This window comes from Thalassophryne amazonica, chromosome 10 (assembly GCF_902500255.1).
Source record: "Thalassophryne amazonica chromosome 10, fThaAma1.1, whole genome shotgun sequence".
NCBI lineage: Eukaryota > Metazoa > Chordata > Actinopteri > Batrachoidiformes > Batrachoididae > Thalassophryne > Thalassophryne amazonica.
Genome location: NC_047112.1, coordinates 54611824 through 54633074, shown reverse-complemented (window position 1 = coordinate 54633074; position 21251 = coordinate 54611824). Strand labels below are relative to the sequence as shown.

Genomic DNA, 21251 nt, shown 5'->3' with positions numbered 1-21251 from the left:
TCTCTCATAGCAACCACTGGTTTGATAGAGTCATTCCATTGGTACTAGTGCAGCAGATAACTGAAACAATCCTTCAAATGATGATACCAGCATCAAATTCAGCACAAATACACCTTAGACATTACTCTTATTGGCCACTTGAATTTTCAATAGGCAGCCAGGTCGGGGTCAATTTATTAATTACACAGGGATCAAAATTAAAAGATACTCCAATCATATTGAAAAGTATACCACATTATTTGTCTGAACATAAAGATTCCAAAAAGGTATAGTTTGGACAATCTGTGACTGAACGCTATGGAGTTATGGGGTATAAACAGCAAGAATGGTGACAAAGGGCAATTTCAATTTGTACAGGGGTCAAAAGTTAAAGTTGCTCCAATTTTGGTAAAAAGTGATGGAAGTTATTGGTTGAGCTAACAGGATTAATAAATGAAATAGTTTTGACAGTGTTGAATACTTGGTCTCCAAAGTAAAGGTCAAACAAGGTCAATGTTCATTGGATTCTACGGCATGTGACATATGTTACCCCGTAATGTGAAACTAAGCATGATACATGGTCCAAACTATTTAAAGCTTTAAAGCTACTGAAGCATAATCCAACAACTCTTCAATATAGAGAATCCCATTTTGGCTCATTTGTCAAATACAATTTTTAAATCGAGGCTCTTAATGGTTGTATGTGTTGTAGTACTACAGATTGGAACAATTTTTAAGCTGCATGAGTTAGTGTACACACTTTATACAAATTTGTTGTCTAAAAATTTACTCTACAGTCTACATAGAGGCCAACAGGATCTTGCAATTAGCAACAAGGCTTCATGAAGTGCAAGCAAATAAAAAGCCTACTTTTCATGTGGCTGCCTGAAACAATGGCAGTGATTTTGTTCTACTGGGACTTTGCCCCTGGGATTTTGTCTATCACGTTTTTTCCTGCACCCACTGTGCCGACATTCCAGTTTAAACTAATGAATTAAAGAATAATTACAAATTATAAACATAACACAATGCCAAAATACCCTCGGCCATATGAGCATTGTGTTCTTTATAATTTGCAGTTGTTTAATTCATTATTAAGAACCTATTGGCTTACGTACAAATTGTACATGTTCAAATCAAATTATCATTTGTTCATGTTGTGCAAATCAGGGAATATTTGTAGCTCACTTTCTGTGTATTTGCAGTTAATGAGACAATTTTAACGCCATAGCAAGTTAGCTTTGAGTTAACGAAAGTTAGCGTGCAAGCTAAAGTCCGCAAAATGTCTTGTAAATGACTCCAGAGGTATTATCGGGTTCCAAAAACAGCATTTTCAGGTTTAGAAGTTTTTATTTCTTGCTAGCTTTTACATAATATACCACAAACGAAGCTGTTAGCAAGTAGCTACACCAGAAAGTGATGTTGAAATGCTAACCTCATTGAAGTGTCTCGTAAATAAGTTCAGAGGTGTTATCATGTTGCAAAAACAGCATTTTCAATTTTAAAAGTGTTTATTTCTCGCTAGCTTTTCCGTAATATATGATAAACATGTATATAAACACACAAAACAAAGCTAACGTCACGGTGCAGCTCTACTCTGATTGGCTATCACCCACGTCACTCCAAATCAAAACTGATCAGATTGAAACAGAATGTGACTTTTTAACCTCTTAAAATACATCAAGGTTAGCCATCTTTGAACTTGTCCAAGGTCTGTGTCCCAAGAATGTTCCCTGTGAATTTCAAGAGTCTGGCAGTAATACGACTGGACTTATGGTGAGTAGAGACAGACGGACAGAAAGACGGATGGACGGACAAAAAGCCTTCGCAATACCCGATGGCCATATTTGATGCCCTCGGGTATTGATAGAAGATGCTAACATTGTCCCAAAGAGAAGGTCCTATTCTGATGGATTGCAGGTTAACTGTCCCTCACCTGCATATATCAGGAGTCAAAATTTCAAATTTGAATATGCAACAGTTTTTACAAAGTTACTGATAGATGTTTTGCGGACCTGTTTCACTCACTAACTCCATTACATGTGCCTTGCAAATCACAAGGGAGAATGTGTAGTTTTAAACATTAAAAAAACACACACAGACACAATACTGGAACCGCAGCACATATGCTCTTTCTTTCTGTAAAGAGCAGAACAGAAACTCATCTTTAAAACGATCTGTTCCACCCCTACAGAATGGCTCCAGTGAGAAGCGGGAGGTTCGGCAGTTTCAGTTCACAGCGTGGCCTGACCACGGCGTTCCAGAGTACCCAACACCTTTCCTGGCCTTCCTCCGCAGGGTGAAGACCTGCAACCCACCTGATGCTGGTCCTATTATTGCCCACTGCAGGTCAATCTCATATTATTGAAGTTATGTGACACTGATGTTGGACATCTAAAACTGAGGCATTTTTAACAAGCATTGTATAAAATTCATTGTCATAACGTCCCAACATTTTCTGATTTACGGTTGTAATTTCCTCCACAGTAACCCTTTATATTGTGTCGTACTCATAAATGGTCAAATGTGTGGATATGTCCTGACAATAGTCAGAGCTGCTGTAAATCCCATCACTGATTTTAATGTGACCATTCCCTGAAATTTATGTTTGAGGTCAAACCACCAAAATCACATCTGCAATTACTCTTCCTGCCTGTATATTCAATAATGTACTCATCGTGACATTGACTGACAAATTAAACAGCAATATATAATGTTATACAGTGCTCATTTAAATATGTGCATTACAAGATTATCAAATGACCTTTTGAGAGGAGTATTACATGCTGAAATGTGTAGTTATATTAGTGAGGAAAAGCTGAAAAATATTCAGATTTCTGTTGTGTAATCTGAGCACTTCTGCTGTGAATATACATTTTGTTAAGTATGCAGCGGGAAGGTTTGCTGGTAGGAGTGGCCAAGCAGTTACTGTGGTTGTTTCCGGTGTGGAAGGTTTCCAGTGTCGCAGACCGAATCATCCCCACCCCTAAAAATCGGTCCCCCCTGCGTTCACTGCGCATGCGTCATTTCGGAGCATCAGCCGCAAGTCACCAATTATCGCCTCGTTTATGCTTAAAACTGTCTCGTTTCTGTTTAAAACTGACTTGTTTCTACTTAAAATTTACTTTAGAATGATTTAAGAGATTTTACCTTGTCATCTTATGATTAATAATCACATTATTCCCTTTGATCGCTTTAGGTGTAGAGAGTCAGACTCAGAGCCACTGCTGTCCGCTTTTAGAAACTATCATTCCACAGAGACAGTTGTCATTAAATAAAGTAGTGAATGATCTTCTGCTTGCATTGGATTCGGACACCACTACGGTTCTGATGCTGTTAGATCTTAGTGCTGTGTTTGATACTGTGGATCATCATATTCTACTCGATAGGAGAATCATTTTAGGATTACTGGGAATACCCTTGCATGGTTGACATCATACCTGACCAGTCGTTCTCACTGTGTTTTGTACAATAACACTACCTCTAACCTTACAGGGGTCTGTCCTAGGCCCCCTGCTTTTCTCCTTTATATAGCACCCCTTGAGCACTTATTGCTGCATTTTGGGATTACCTTTCATTGTTATGCTGATGATACTCAATTATACATGCCGATAACTGCTGGTAATGTCATCCACATAAAATCCTTAGAAGATTGCCTTGCATCATTGAGAAGCTGGATGTCTAGCAACTTCCAACTTTAAAACTCTGACAAGACTGAAAAGATGGTTCTTGGTCCAGTGAGACATCGGCATCAATTTGACCAACTAACACTTAGCCTAGACTCTTGTGTCATACATCACACTGACAAAGTTGGGAACCTTGGGGTAATTTTTGATCCTATGTTGTCCTTTGACCTCCACATTAGAGATATTACGAGGACTGCTTTCTTCCACCTGCGAAATATAGCGAAGATTTGTCCCATCCTGTCAATAGTTGATTCATGCATATTTTTTTTATCTACATTTGACTACTGCAATGTTCTATTTTCTGGTTTACTGCAGTCCAGCATTAGGGGTCTCCAATTGGTTCAGAATGCTGCTGCCAGACTTTCGACAGGAAGCAGAAAGTTTGACCACATTACACCCATTTTGACATCCATTTTGTGTGCTTGCTCTAGGGGTTGGTAAGGTTAGACCTTACTTATGTGAAGCGCCTTTAGGCACCTTTGTTGTGATTTGGCACAGTATAAATGAAAATGAATTGAAAATACATTGAAATTCAGAGAGTTAGGCTCAGACATGCTTCATTATGAAATAATGCTGAATTTATGTGGAAAAGACTGTTGTCCAAAAGTTTCTGGTATCTGTCGCTGAGATAGATGATGGCAGGAGTGCAGTTTTAACAAGACACGAGGCTGTAATTGGTGAATTACTGCTGATGATCTGAAATGACGAATGCGCTGTGAAGGTAGTAGGGACCGATTTTTAGGGGAGACCGTTCAGCCGGTAACACCAGTTTAAACCCCACCCCTGCCCATTTTCCATTTAAGGTGGAGTTGTGTCATGAAGGGCATCTGGCATAAAACTTGTGCCAACTCAGCTTGCAGATCCACCTCAGATTTGCTGTATCAACCCTAAGTGAGGAAACAAGGGATTAGCCAAAGGGACTTATTTACAGTACAAAGGTTTCCCCACATACAGAGAATCCAAAAATTATTCACAGCTTCACTTTTTCCACATTTTATGTTACAGCCTTATTCCAAAATGGAGTAAATGCATTTTTTCCTCCCCCTTCTACTCACAACACCCCATAATGACAACATGAAAAAGCTTTTCTTTTTTTTCTTTTTTTTTGCAAGTTTATTAAAAATAAAAATTTAAGAAATCACATTATACGTAAGTATTCACAGCCTTTGCTCAATACTTTGTTGATGCTCCTTTGGCAGCAATTACAGCCTCAAGTCTTCTTGAATATGATGCGACAAGCTTGGGGCACCTATATTTGTGCAGTTTTGCTCATTCCTCTTTGCAGCACCTCTCAAGTGCCATCAGGTTGGATGGGGAGAGTCGGTGCACAGCCATTTTCAGATCTCTCCAGAAATCTGAAAATGACTCTCGGATTCAGGTCTGGGCTCTGGCTTGGCCACTCAAGGTCATTCACAGAGTTGCCTTGAAGCCACTGCTTTGATATCTTGGCTGTGTGCTTAGGGTCACTGTCCTGCTGAAATATGATCACCTCAGTCTGGGGTCAACAGCGCTCTGGAGCAGGTTTTCATCCAGGATGTCTCTGTACATTGCTGCATTCATCTTTCCCTCAATCCTGACTACTTTCCCAGTTCCTGCCACTGAAAAACATCCCCACAGCATGATGCTGCCACCACCATGCTTCTTTGTAGGGATGGTGCCTGGTTTCCTCCAAACATGACACCTGGCATTCACGCCAAAGAGTTCAATCTTTGTCTCATCAGACCACAGAATTTTGGTTCTCATGGTCTGAGAGTCCTTCAGGTGCCTTTTGGCAAACTACAGGCGGGCTGCCATGTGCCTTTTACTAAAGAGTGGCTTCAGTTTGGCCACTATACCATACAGGCCTGATTGGTGGATTGCTGTAGAGATGGTTGTTCATCTTGAAAGTTCTCCTGCATCATAACTGATCATATGCAGAATACTGCATATTATCAGGAACATAGCTTTTCAAAACATGAAGGTGTTTCTTAATTTCTTCAAACTGGTGTTAATCAGTGTCTTTATCGTAAAATGTGTACTTCTTTCTTCAGATAACAATTGAAATTACATATTTTCAAAGGTGGTGCCATTTTCATGTGAATCCTATAACTTTGTTGTTCTCAGTTTAATAATATCAAAGCAAAAGCACCTGAACATCTATCTGTTTAGCTCATATTCACAACAGCTCTTCAAACTGAAGTTTAGCAGTATATCGTTTAAAGTACATCTTTTGACAATTACAACATTGCTGTTAAACATTGATGTAATCATTATTATATATGATGGAACAGAAACACTTCTGTGTTGCTGTAATTGGTGACATGAAGCTGGGGGGCCGCAACTTCAAGAATTTCATCTTTATTCAATTGGTACCTTTTAGTCCATTGGCCAAACACATTTTGGGTACCAGTTGAAGTGAGAAAGTAACAGTTACAATATAGTCATTATAGTCTTTCTATCTGTTATGGTCAGTTATGATGTATTTGGCCACATTTGATGCGGCCAGATACATCATGGGTCATCAAATCCAGTGGATGTTGACCTTGTTTACCCTTTACTTAACTAAGTGTGCAGAAATGTAAAAATGATTCCTTTTTATTGAATCCTTTTGTCTATAAAAATAATTTACATCACATTTCACCAAAATAAGAGAAACTACAATTTTGTACCCCTCTACAAACCTGAGTTGGACTAGGTCACCTTGGTCACCAACTTGATGATCGGACAAATAAAGTGGTATACATTTCACCACATTTGGAGCAATTCTAAGTTTTGACCCCTGTGTAATCCTTAATTGACCCCTATCTGACTATAGCACCATCCCTGGAAGGTTATTATACATTTTTTGTAGGTTATGGTTTGCTCAGACTGGATTCTAAGTGTTGTTTTGTCACCTTAAGTGTTACTGATTTGGTCAAAATTGTCTGCAGGCCCTCTGACTATTCCTCATTACATAGTCTGCTCCACTCAGAAACTTTTTTCTTTTTATAAACATCCATCTTTTCTTATTTTGCTCACATTATCTCTCTTCAGTACTTTCTTTTTCCATCCCTTTCTTCTCTCCTCCTCTGTATTTTTCCCCCCTCTGTGTAAAAAGCTTAAAAATGATCCTTCCCCATCTTTCGTGCTTCTCCCTGGTTGCTCCTTAGCCTTCCTGCTTTCCCAAGTGATATTTCTCAAAGGGCTTATTCAAATTGAAACCTTCCCTCTCAGCATAATAATCACTCTCCGGTGATTCCAAAGCGCTGCACATTAAAAGTGAATTCTGACAGCTTGCTACACTCTCCATCACTGTCCTCTTCTCCTTCTGTCCATTTTTAGGTGTCTCTGCCTGTCTTTACATCTGCATGTTCTCTTCTCCCACTCAATTATTTAAACACCACAACAATTCTGTAAGCATCACTAGACATCTGCGATGTGACTGCATCAGCACCATCTGCTTAAAGTCCTCCGTCAGTGTAACGAGCAGTTACTGATTCACCCTGACAAGAAGCGTGACGCCCAGAACGTAGTCTCTGACTTTGTCTATTCTGACCATTTTGCCCTGCAGTGCTGGTGTTGGCCGGACAGGCTGCTTCATCGTCATCGACGCCATGCTGGAGCGTATTAAGCATGAGAAGACGGTCGACATTTACGGCCATGTGACTCTCATGCGCTCGCAGAGGAACTACATGGTGCAGACAGAGGACCAGTACAGCTTCATCCACGATGCACTGCTAGAAGCCGTGGCCTGCGGCAACACTGAAGTGGCCGCTCGGAGCCTCTATTCCTACATCCAGAAGCTGGCCCAGGTGGAGAGCGGCGAGCACGTCACAGGCATGGAGCTGGAGTTCAAGGTAAAGGGAGTGGAACAGTTTGGCATGATCACTGAGTACAAGCAGAAAGGAAAAGAGACATAAAAGAGCACAATGATGTAAGGGTCTATTACAAAAAAAGAGGGTACATTAGATTATGGTCATTACTGCTGGATTACAAAGCAACTGTTCAGTTAAAAACATTGTGTTCCCAACCAAAATCAATAGCATTCTCTGAGTCAGTAACACTGCTGAACTTGCTAACAATCTGGGCCCATATTCACAAAGCATCTCGGAGTCCACTCGGAGAGCTCCCAACTTAACTGAAAGATTCCTAACAAGGAATCAGCTTAGGAATGATCCAGGAAGTGTCTGAGAGCAACTCTTAGCAATGAGGGGACACAAACTTTTATCTTTCCATTGTAAGTTTCACTTTCTGTTACATATTTTGTTTAGAATTTGCCAACATCATGGGTCCAGCTTGTGAGCTGTGTCCACAATGAGCATGTGTTCAGTAGTGAAAAAAGTTAGTTTGAACCACAGCCTTTTGCAATTTTTAACAATTTATCCAGAATCCAGAATTGATACTCATGAAGGCATGCACCTCCACTAACCAGCCAGCAACTGGCAGTATATTAGACAGAGAAATCAAAGTTACACTTTCAAATGATCTGGTGCGTCGAAGCTCAGCTGATACAGCAGGGTTTGTCCTTATACATTCTTTAAATTTGGTGAGTTACGAAAAGTTAATGAATTGTTTTGGAGTTGTCTACGCAACCTGGTTGTTATAGACAAGTTCACTCATTGGCTCATCTACCTTCGCCTCAGTAAATTAACATATTGTGCATTTTGAAGTATTTGTAACTTTCTTAACATGTCCAGTTTGTTATTTTTCTGTTAGACGTTTCCTTAGGACATTGCATGTTTCACCACCACCTGCCGCGTATATCTGCTTTTTGCCAACACCTCATGGCCATATATTTTTTCGTCTGAAAGCAGGATTAAGTTGTAAGACTTGAGAAAGAAGGTGTTGATGATTTATTTGAGTATGTCACAGCAAAACAATAGACCAGAATAGACAAACAGGCCCAGTGTTTGCAGAAGACGTCATTAAAAAACCTGAACAATCATCAACTTCTAAACCCTCTTCAGCTTTCTATTTCTATATCTGCTGATTTTGAACTTCACAACAAACTCCCTCTCAAATTATCCGTTGTTTTTTCTTCACCATTCATCAACACGGCCCCCTGCCGAGACACAGTAATAGTGCCGGTGTGTTGCGACTGTTATTTATTTATTTATTTTTACTCGTTTACAACAGTGATGGAATCCCCATCACCATCTGTACCAGAGATAATGCTGAGCTCGCCACAAGCTGAAAAGGGATTAATAACAGCGTCAAGGAAGGAGGAGGACGGCGCTAAGAAAGGGCGAGGGGGGGATGGAGGGCAGGATCACTAATTAATACTTGATGATGAAAAATTGGGGTGGACGGCAGGGCAAACTGAGGGAGGGACATTTCACAAGTGAACAAAGGGACAATTGTGCGCTAACTCAGCACTAAGGGAGCCAGTGGACAGAACACTGCACCTCAGAGACAGGTGGAATGTCATCATGATTCTCAGGTGGTAAACTGAGACACGCAGAGATAAAGCTGGCCCGCGGAGATCGAGAGCAGCTCTACAGGGAGAATAAGGGGGAAGGAAAGTCTGCTGGAGTTCACACTCTAGAGTTATCTAGTGTATGAGTGTGATTACCAAAGTTGTTCAGGGAATAAATGCACAGAGGACATTTGTGCACATAACCCATGCGACACACAGAAAATTGCCACACTGTGCAGTTCAGGAACATGCTCAAACCACAACAGGGGGAAATGGAGAGGTGTACTGGAATCTGTTTTGACAGAATACTAGACAAGATGTCAGATTAGACAATGTTCCGGATGAAGATATCAACCTCACTTTAACAAATTGAGCATAGGTGTGAGTGTGTGAATGTGCTTGTTTGCCTATTTGCGGCTCTGCGATAGACTGGCCGTCATGTCTAGGTTATACCCAGCCTCTTACCCAATGACCACTAGGATAGGCTCCAGATTCCCAGTGATCTTTGATTAGAATAAGCAGGCAAAACAGATGGAGTAAGTGAAGAGTAACACACAACTATAGGACTTTTTTTTTCTTTTTGAGACCTGATTCTTGTTGGCAAGAAACATTTACTGACCTTGACTTGACTGCACTGTGATCTGCTGTGGTACCCCAGTGTTAAGGATCCCAGTGGCCGGAGAAGACCAAGGGACAAATGTGCCACCTGGCTGTGGCATATGCAGTGCATCTGGAAAGTATTCACAGTGCTTCACTCTTTCCACATTTTATGTTACAGCCTTATTCCAAAATTTTTTTCCCTCATAATTCTACACACAATACCCCATAATGACAATGTGAAAAAGGTTTTTTGAGATTTTTGCAAATTTATTAAAAATAAATAAAAATTCAAAAAAAAAATCAAATGTACTTAAGTATTCATAGCCTTTGCCATGAAGCTCAAAATTTAGCTCTGGTGTATCTTGTTTCCACTGACCATCTTTGAGATATTTCTACAGCTTAACTGGAGTCCACCTGGGGTAAATTCAGTTGATTGGACATGATTTGGAAAGGCACACGCCTGTCTACATATAAGGCCCCACAGTTGACAGTGCATCTCAGAGCACAGTCAACTGTGAAGACAAAGGAATTGCCTGTAGACCTCCAAGACAGGATTGTCTCAAGGCACAAATCTGGAGAGCGGCAGAAACATCTGGCTTCCATCATCCACAGTGGCCTCCATCATCCATTAATTGAAGAAGTTTGGATCCACCAGGACTCTTTCTAGAGCTGGCTGCCCGTCTAAACTGAGCGACTGGGGGGGGGGGGCTTAGTCAGGGAGGTGACCAACAACCCAATGGTCAATCTGTCAAAGCTCCAGCATTCCTCTGGATAGAGGAGAACCTTCAAGAAGGACAACCATCTCTGCAGCAATCCACCGATCAGACCTGTATGGTAAAGTGGCCAGATGGAAGCTACTCCTTAGTAAAAGACACGTGGCAGCCCACCTGGAGTTTGCCAAAAGGCACCTGAAGGACTTTCAAACCACAATAAACAAAATTCTCTGGTCTGATGAGACAAAGATTGAACACTTTGGTGTGAATGCCAGGTGTCATGTTGGGAGGAAACCAGGCACCATCCCGACAGTGAAGCATGGTGGTGGCAGCATCATGCTGTGGGGATGTTTTTCAGTGGCAGGAACTGGGAGACTAGTCAGGATTGAGAGAAAGATGAATGCAGTAATGCACAGAGAGATGAAAACTTGCTCCAGAGCACTCTTGACCTCAGACTGGGGTGATGGTTCATCTTTCAGCAGGACAATGTCCTTAAGCACACAGCTAAGATATCAAAGGAGTGGCTTCAGGACAACTCTGTGAATGTCCTTGAGTGGTCCAGCCAGAGCCCAGACTTTAATCAGATTGAACATCTCTGTAAAGATCTGAAAATGGCTGTGCACCGACGCTCCCCATCCAACCTGATGGAGCTTGAGAGGTGTTGCAAAGAGGAATGGGCAAACTGCCCCAAGATAGGTGCACCAAGCTTGTGACATCATATTCAAGAAGACTTGAGACTATAATTGCTGCCAAATGTGTATCGAGCAGTATTGACCAGTATTGAGCAAAGGGTGTGAATACTTATGTACACGTGATTTCTTAGTATGTTATTTTTAAAAAAAATTGCAAATATTTAAAAGAAACTTTTATCATGTTGTCATTATGGGGTGTTGTGAGTAGAATTTTGAGGGAAAAAATGAATGCGTTTCATTTTGGAAAAGGCTGTAGTATAAAATGTGGAAAGCAAAGTGCTGTGAATACTTTCCAAATGTACTATAGCTGGATACTTTCAAGAAATGGAGATGGACTAGTTGTCTTTTTAGATGGTTGCCATCCAGGACCCAAGGTGGCTCCAAAGTGTGATGGATGCAAGAACAGACAGCACCGGTATGTGCTCCTGGACCCAACCTCTGTGCTTTCAAGTGCCCACAACTGAAACACTCTCGAAAACACTCATAATAAAGAGGGATTCCAAGAGAACTGGCACTTAATTAAAGTAAATTTGTCATGAAATCATGAAATTGTCATGTCAAATTTTATCATGAACATATGAATACATTCAAATATATTCCAGCTTTTGGAGGTAAATATCCTCCAAGTGAAAATATCTACAAAGGAGATAAGATCAGGCAGGTGACATCATTTGTATTTTCATGTAGATTCATACAGATGCACAGAAAACACAAAAATCTCATGACACCAACAACACGCACTCCTACTGTGCACACTGTTCCCAACTACAAACAAGGTTTCAGTGTCTGCTATCGGAGGATAAGTTGCCATGTTTAGCTCTTTGTGGCATTCTGTGGTGTTTTTTATCTCTGCCCGGCTCAGTCCTGAAACCAGTTACATACAGTATTCCTTTGTGAAACACAGATCAAAGAACACAAGGCATGAAGAGCATGAAGGTGATGAGGTTCTGGACACAATCCATGTGGCTTCTGATACAGGCACCGGTGCTGTTGAAAAATTGGCAAAAAAGGGAGAACATTGTGATTGGAAGAGGACAGACATGGAGAATTATGTTACATTATGCCATCAATAGTGTGTCTGTCTGTGTTGAGGCATTCCTTTAAACAGAAGAACTCACAAAACATATTAGACACTTCATACTGACAATACAGGTACTTAATGGGCAATAGAGGAGGTCAGTAGACTTTAGAATTATTTGGTACACATACATATTTGCATAATAAGAAAGATTACGCAAGACTGGGGATCGACTGATAATCGTCTTGGACGATTATTGGCTGAGTTTCAGTCATGCCAATTATCGGTATCAGCCAATTATCTGCCCAGCCGATTATTGGTCTGTCCCTACAGAGCATCCAGAGGGATTATCGGCCCAGCCGATTATTGGTCTGTCCCTACAGAGCATCCAGAGGGATTATCGGCCAATGCAGATTATCGGCCCATCTGATTATTGGTCTGTCCCTACAGAGCATCCAGAGGGATTATCGGCCAATGCAGATTATCGGCCCATCTGATTATTGGTCTATCCCTACAGAGCATCCAGAGGGATTATCGGCCAATGCAGATTATCAGACAGTCAATTATCAGTCTATCCCTACTCACGGCTGCTTTAAGACATCCATTTTCTGTTTTTTATGTGCTGTTTTAAAATTTTATTCTATATGTGTTTTATTTTTGTGAATTTGTGTTTTTAATTTTAAGCACTTTGGACACCAGTCAGTGCTGTAAAGCGCTTTATAAATGAATGTTGATTGATTGATTGATTAAGATTCAGACTTTATATTCCAGTTGCGTGCATATTATGGTAATATAAATAGGACTGTACATTCACGTAAGACAGTTAGGCTGCAAAACATTCCAACAGCCGTCACTCAAGAATACTTGATAAAAGAGATTCTGTTAAAAAAGTACTCTATATGTCTAGTGTGTTGACATAGTGTAGATATGTCAGATATGGATTTGCTAATTGGGCAGTACTTTACAAACGGTGCTTTTGTTGATCTCAGTTCTGTGGTCTTGGGTGTGTTTTCTATACCATCCTGACTTTTTCTGATTTGGGGTTGTATTTTGTTCATTGTGTGACAACATACTGCATTTGTGAATATCCCTATGCGAGCCTGTTTTATGCACTCGAACCACGCTGCCATTATCAAAGCCGCTAGTGACCCACTTTTTGATAACTATTCTGTTTCGTATGGATTTCATTCAGAGGCTTGTTGGTGTGGCTGTGTGGGATATTTTCTCTTGTTGCTTGTGACCCTGTAAGACCCAACCAGTTGCAATGGGATTGAAGTTTTTTCATTAGCTTTCTCATTAATATTTGCTATATAAATAACATTTCTTTGAAGCTGTGGCATGGTGGGTAAAGCACAGGTGAAAGATCAGACTAGATTTGATTAGATGTGTTTTATTACATTCTTGCATTCATATTCTTCTCTCTTTATCTTGCCATCTTGCACCTGTCCTCTATTGCCTTATTCCGTTACTCTTTCCTCCTATTATCATCTACCCCCTTCTTCCTCCATCATCTACCCTCTATTGTAACATGTATTCCCTGGTTCTACCTCCTCTACTTTCTGAAATCTTCTCTCTCTCTCTCTCTCTCTCTCTCTCTCTCTCTCTCTCTCTCTCTCTCTCTCTCTCTCTCTCTCTCTCTCTCTCACTGTATTTTGCCCGTATGCTGTCACTGTGTTGCTTTCTTCATTTCATTCATTCCTCTATTCCTTCCCGTTCTTCAACAATGTGTCCTCTTTGTCTCTCCAGCGTTTGGCCAACTCCAAAGCCCACACATCGCGATTCATCAGTGCCAATCTCCCCTGCAACAAGTTTAAGAATCGGCTGGTCAACATCATGCCCTATGAGACAACACGTGTCTGCCTGCAGCCAATCAGAGGCCTGGAAGGGTCTGACTACATCAACGCCAGCTTCATTGATGGATACAGGTAAAAAACAACAACAACAAAAAAAACAGGTGTTTAAAAGATGTGATGGATTTTTTCTGACCAGGAAACAACGGTAAGCAAAGTGAAATGTTTTATTAATAGTCAAATAGAGGGCTGGGTGAAATATTTGGATGAGGGATTTCATATAATCCAGTTTACATCAACAAACAAGACACTAGTTTTTGCTGGCAAATGTCAAAGTGCCAAATCAATCCCTCAGTACTCATTTCTAATTTTAGTTTTTGAATTGTGGGGTAGGTTGGGGCCTTCCGTGCAACTTGTCTTTCGGTGACATTTTGTGCGGTGATGCAGAATGGTTGCAGTTTTGGCATGTTCAAAAATTTGTCAGTCTTGGTGCAGTCGTGACAAATTGTGACTATGCTTACAAACTCGTAGCGTGTCCGAAACAGGTCACGGCACTCTCACACTCACTGTGCATGGACGTTTTGCGTATTGCATCATGACTGGCTAGCCACAAGTGGATAAGAGTGACAACACGCCTGTCATAATGTCAGCAAGAGTGATGGAAGCGTTGTCATCAAATGGTCAGGAATTGTGTAATTCCATAGCTGTCTTGTAATGTCACAACACATGTAACTAAGTTGTACAAGAATTGCTATGATAGCAACACAATTTTTGGCTTTTTGGAAATTGACACCCATCTGCAATAGTGTAATGGTAGCAGACATTTTCATATATTCATGTTCGAGGATGCTGCTGGTAACCAAGAAATCTTGTCAAACCAAATATGCGTGTTTTGTTGGCAAATATTTTTTCTTTAACATTTTTAATCTTTTTTAGTCCTGACACATAGGACATGCTTGCAGACTTTTACATGAAAAAAATAGCGCTCCCACCCTGATGTGAGGGTGCTGCTATACAAGGCGCTCACTACACACCAGGAGCAATAGGGGATTAAAGACCTTGCCCAAGGGCACTTCGTGATTTTCCAGTCAGGCTGGGATTTGAACCGAGGATCTTCTGGTTTCAGAAAGGCTCATTAAAAGCCTGCTAATGAGTCTTTCATTTGATTCAGGTGTGTTGGAACAGGGAGACAACTAAGAGTGTCAGGAAGGTAGATCTCGAGGACCGAACTTGGGCACCCCTGCACTAGACCATCACCTCCCCAATGAAGGAAGGAGGCTGGGTCAGCAGCTCTTTGTCCAAATTAAGTGCCCTCGTCTGTTAATTTACTGATCATCATCCCAGCACCCTGTAAATGTCCCACCATGGCACCATATTATTTATTTATTTATTTAAATCCTTTATTGAATTTAAGTATTTGGCATTTTCTGAAATTCTTATTTATATATATATATATATATATATATATTTAAGTGGGGTTTATTCTTCATATAACCACTGAACATTCTTCTAATTCTGGATTGTTGTTTCTCTTCAAGTGAGACTCTGACCACCTTTATTCTGCAAAATTGTTTTTCTTTGCATTGAGCTATAAAACTAGATGCCTATTCTAGTGCACTTATGTGAATTTGTCATACATCACTCTTCAGCTCCTTCTGTTTTGTGGAACCTGAGGAAAACAAGGTTTTGCTTTTCCTCACGTTATCTTTTGGTCAAACTGCCTGACTTGCCTTCAGGCAGGCGAACCAGTGACAGAAGGCTTTTGGTACTTGGTGTCTTTGGAGGATCATTGCATTACTTACATTGTCAGGGATAGCTAGTTAATGCATTTTGGCAATGTGGAGCATTTCCCAGTGCATGATCCAGCATGCAGGTACCTTTGTGTTGAGGACCCCAGCAGCTGGAGAAGGCCAAAGGGACATCCACATTTCTTGTGGCTGCTGCAGATAAATGGTTATTTCAAGAGCCGGGATGGATCGGTTGTCTGTCTGGGTGGTTTGATACAGGAATAATGGTGGTTCTGTGATGGTGAGGATGCAGTGACCATCACATTCTCCCTGACCTTACCTGAAGTACACTGAAAGGTTCAAAATTAGTTTCTCCTTTGGTGGAAATAGGCTTTGTGGTATCTGTAGCGACTTAAGCAGGAATGCATCATTGGGGCTAAAAATTGCATTAATTAAAAAAAAAGCCTTATTGCTGTTATTTACAGGTCAGGTTTGGGCTCTGAGCAGATGATAGTCTCACAGAATTCACAACTTTGATAGACCCCACAGTTCTGCAGATTTCTGCAGTGCCAATCTCCTTGGCAACACCACCGCTATTAGAATACTATGTTCAGCAGTGTGGCACTGAACACTGAAACCATGATTCAGCAACTCGTAACCCTCAACTTTTTGAAAGTCAAGGAGAATGGAGCTGTTTTAGTCAGAGTCACTGGATCAGTGAGGGCCAATGCAGTCCTCGTAGCTAACCCTGTCAATGCCATTAGTCACACTGAAGGTTGATTATCAAATGTGTTGATACTTTACAGAAAGCAAAGAAAAAGGAATATTAGGGTGCTCAAAAAATTGCAGTGTCTGCATTTTTCTTTGTGAAAAAACAGGTATCAAACAGGTGGCCCTTATTTAAAAGACGAAGGCAGCAAATGTATATGCTGGTTGTAGTGCATTACTCTATGAAAATCTGAGTTAAATGGATCATTCCAGGGATTGTTCGGAAGAACAGTCTACTTTGATTAAAAAGTTCATTGGAAAGGGGAAAAAATATAAAGAAGTGTAGAAAATAATAGGCTGCTCAGCTAAAATAATCTCAAATGCTTTAAAATGTCAACCAAAACCAGAAAGATGTGGAAGAAAACAGAAAACCATTTGAATGGGTTGATGAATAGCCAGAATGGCAAAGACCCAGCCAATGATCAGCTCCAGGGTGATCAAAGAATGTCTAAAGTTACCCGTGAGTACCGTAACAATCAGAAGACGCCTATGTGAAGCCAAGTTATGGACAAGAAGCCCTCGCAAAGTCCCATTATTGAAAAAAACATGCTGAAGAGGTTTGCCAAAGAACACATTGGCTGGTCTAAAGAGATATGGTGCAACATTTTGTGGATTGCTGAAAACAAGATTGTTATTTTTGGGACTAGGTGCCCCAGACAGTTTGTCAAACAACCCCAAAAAACTGAATTCAAGCCACAGTACACTGGGAAGACAGTGAATTATGGTGGAGCAAACATCATGATATGGGTATGTTTCTCATACTATGGCATTGGTCCTATTTATCACATACCAGGGATCATGGATCAGTTTGAATACAACAAAATAATTCAAGAGATCGAAGGCCGAAGAGGAAATGGCCTTGAAATGAGTGTTTCAACAACACGACGACCACGAACACACCAGAAATTGATCAGCATGTTGGTTCCAGACTAACAATATTAAAATTATGGAGTGGCCCGCCCATTCCCCGCACCGTAATCCACCAGAAAACTTGTGGGGTGACATCAAAAATGCTGTTTCTGAGGCAAAACCAAGAAATGCAGCGGAATTGGGGAATGCAGTCCAATCGTTCTGGGCAGAAATATCTGCTCACAGGTGCCATTGCAACACAGATGTGAAGCAGTTCTCAGAAACAGTGGTTATACAACTAAATAGTGGCCTCATATTCATTTTTCTTCACTTTCTGTACAGTAATAACAAATTTGATGAGTTTTTCTTCATGTTTTGATTTGGAATAGAATGTGCAATGTTCCCAATACATTTGTGTGTATGGAAATAAAAGCTATGATAAGGATTTCGTTAAACACACTACTGTTATTTTGAACACAACTGTAAATGTTCTTGCCATCGTTGTGATAATGCCTCACAAAGTAAGTTTTTTTTCTGTGTGTGTGTGTGTGTGTGTGTGTGTGTGTGTGTGTGTGTGTGTGTGTGTGTGTGTGTGTGTGTGTGTGTGTGTGTGTGTGTGTGTGTGTAAATACAGGCAACAGAAGGCCTACATCGCCACACAGGGGCCTCTCGCGGAGACCACAGAGGACTTTTGGCGAATGCTCTGGGAAAACAACTCTACAATCGTAGTCATGTTGACCAAACTCAGAGAGATGGGCCGGGTACGACTCAGACACACGCCACACTCACGCACAATGTTTTACTGTCATGTGACATCACCATTTTTTTCCCTGAAGGTGAGTCTTTTTCAGTGTGTTCTTTGCTAATAACTCTTTGTACATACGTATAAAGAAAATAATCCCGTAGTTGTTAAAGACTTTAATCATCTTCAAATACACCATGCAGTGCGACTCTGTTTCAAATTCTGTTTGATAGTCTAATTAAAAAATGAAAAATACAGTGGTCTTCTAGGCAAAATAAAATAAGCAGCTTCCATTTCCCATATGTCATTTTTACTGGGACTGTGTTCATGTGTCAGACAAATTAATGTCCTTCTAAGTAGCTTAACAGCTTTTCTGCTGATCATACAGGAAAAGTGTCACCAGTACTGGCCGGCGGAGCGCTCTGCGAGGTACCAATACTTTGTGGTGGATCCCATGGCTGAGTACAACATGCCCCAGTACATCCTCCGAGAGTTCAAGGTCACAGACGCCAGGGTAAGACACACACGATGCCTGGAGGGAGTGATAAAATGGGCAGATTTGTTTTGAGCAAGACCACAGTCATAAGCGGTACTTAAGAATCAAGCAACATTCTTTATCGATTCCCTGTACTAAAAGTAGGCTTTACAGGTTTTATATGTCAACAACATTTTATTGAATCTTAAAGTAAATAAATATGAAATTGTTCACTGGATCCTTGATCTCTGGACATAGCTAGAAATAAACAAAATCTGTAGTTTTTGTCAAAAGCATTTCCTTTCAGATATTAATGACACAAATCTAACTCCGTAACTCTGAGCTGAGCTGTTGCAAATGGCTGCGCTGCAAGTCAACATCAGTGTAATTCCTAAACACAGGAAATCTTATTTTGAGAGGAAAAAAATGTTTTAGTCTGTTGTAGTTTGTTGTCTGTTTTACAATGTTTGGAAAGAGGTGTCATTTGATTTAAAATGGCGATTCTCTTTGAAGTTATTAATTCCAACTGGGCTCTAACTTGACTCGGCAGAGAGCGGAGCAGCGTTTGGAGCTGTGCGAACAGAACGGAGGACAATTCTTGTTTCTTGCCCACAACAAGTGGAGCCGTTACAGAACGGTTGATTACAGACCCGCTATCAAAGTAGAGAAATGATCATTTTCCCAATAAAACACGCTTTAAAGCAATGGCCGCTCTGAAGGACCGATAAGGGAATTGTTAAGTAAAAAGGCTATTCTTAACGATTCTCAAAAAGAATCGGTTCTCGATACCCAACCCTATTCAGAACCCATTACTTTTCCAGCATGTTTACAGCATTACTTAAAGAAATCTCAAATAGCAGTTGATATGAAGCTTTCAGGGTCAGTCCCCTCCAAAAGAACTAGCTTCAGTATTTTACACTGATTTTCATTAAGACAGAACATTGAATTATACTGTTTTTCACAGTTCCAGAGATGAACTTAGTCGATTACATTACAATACAAATTCGTATAAAGCAAAAAATAAACTTCTACCTCAACATGTTCAAAATTTGTTTAAAATGAAGATCTCTACTTATAATCTGAGAGGAATATTATTTTTTGATAAATTAAAGACTCGAACTACTGCAAAAAGAATCACTGGGTTTCTGTAAAAGGTGTAAATGTTTGGAATAACTGTCCTGATAGCATTAAATTATTTGGTACTTTAGCTTGCTTTAAAATATTTTATGAAAATAATATAATTTCTTGCCATAGGATGGAAAAAATAAGTTTATCTGTTTGTATTATTGCTTTTTGGGATTGTGCGTTATTGTTTGTCTTGTGATGAGAAATTTCAGTTCATCGATTACTCTAAATTGTTTGTGCTTTGTTACATATATATATATGTGTGTGTGTGTGTTTGTGTGTGTGTGTGTGTGTGTGTATAATGGTAAAGGGGGTTGGTGTTTATAAGCTTTTCTTCTGCCTACATCCTTTTGGGATGTTTGTGAAATAGTTTTTTGTTTAGGAGATTGTGTTGAGTCTGTGTGTGTGCTGAAAAATTCATTCATTCATTCATTCATGTTACCTTCTGTGAGATTTGGGGATTGGAGGTCACTGGGTAGATATAGAAGTTGAAACCATTTAAATATTCAAGAACAACATCAGCAGAGGTTTTACTGCAGTAGACACTTTCTTCTGTGCTCATGTTAGAAGGAATTCAAAATGTCACTGATATATTTTTCCCTCCAATTTTTTAAGACTTTCTTTACTCCACTGTGGTTATATTTGTACTTTGGGATTTTAGCCCAATTAGTGCAGACAATTTGAAACCACAGCAGTGCCGAAACAAAAGCCGCTCCTTCTGTTTGACAAACAGCCTGACATATTCAGTGATTTGTACAAGCAGATTGGCAGCTAGTTAGCAGTCACGCTGTTAATATAAAAAAAAAAAATTAATACACAACACCTGTGCACTGCATTCATGGTGCGGAAAAACAGCCATAGGTACATAAGTACATACAAAAACGTGCTGTGGTGCGACTCTGCTTGTTGATAAGTTTGTTGGCACCGATTGTTGTGTACATGTAATGCGTTTGAATTTGTATGACAGAGTGCGTGAGTATGTGCATGCAAGTTGCACGCCTTTGCACAGCAGCGGCACAGACTGCACGCCTCAACACTCTCATCTCGTGAGTCAGTCACGTATTTAATCACACAATTTGATACGCCGCGTGGGCCCTCAGGTTGTGTGTTCAATTTTTCCCCCTTTTTTCTTTGCTGCCTTTCTTCTTGCTTGGTTTAATGGGTTGTTGTCTTTGCTCCTCTTTCATTTTTAATCCCCCTGCTGAGGGAAAATGCCTTTGCGATAAAAACAAAGGCAGCAAAAGAGAGAAAACATGCACCACGTCATAAAAGACGAGTCCATATGTGGAGTTTAACTTGGAATCAAATCACTATGCTTGTCGTGTACTATAAATGTGAAGATCTTAGCTGTGCTAGTGCAAAAAGGTATTGTGAACTAGTTCACATTATTAACAAATATTAAATGGCATCTCCCTATAATAAACAAGAACATTCTGCTAAGGGCTTGTCTCTTTTTCTGTCCTTGTCTCCAGAAGTCTTTCCCAGCTGTACTGGTCAGTTCTCTGTGTGCTCTGGTTCACTTCTATCCTGTTACTAGCTTGGTTGTTTTCTGCCATGCAGCATTTCTCTGCTGGCGTGTCCGAGGCAGTGTCACCTCACTGTGATGTAAATGCATGATCATTTGCGCAGTTGCTTTCACGTGTGACCAATTTGTTCCACTGTTGCTTCATACCTCCTCATACGCTTACCGCCTCATTGAGGCTAGGCATTGTC

At 40.4% G+C, this 21251-nt stretch overlaps 1 protein-coding gene across 1 annotated transcript in view; it reads left to right on the top strand.

Moving 5' to 3' along the window:
- ptprsa (protein tyrosine phosphatase receptor type Sa) overlaps positions 1 to 21251 on the top strand; it is a 515480-nt gene that overhangs the window by 469396 nt on the left and 24833 nt on the right. Inside the window, 5 exon segments of the mRNA XM_034180027.1 lie at positions 2174 to 2328; positions 7195 to 7480; positions 13809 to 13987; positions 17831 to 17957; positions 18327 to 18452. Coding sequence (XP_034035918.1) covers positions 2174 to 2328; positions 7195 to 7480; positions 13809 to 13987; positions 17831 to 17957; positions 18327 to 18452 — 873 coding nt within the window.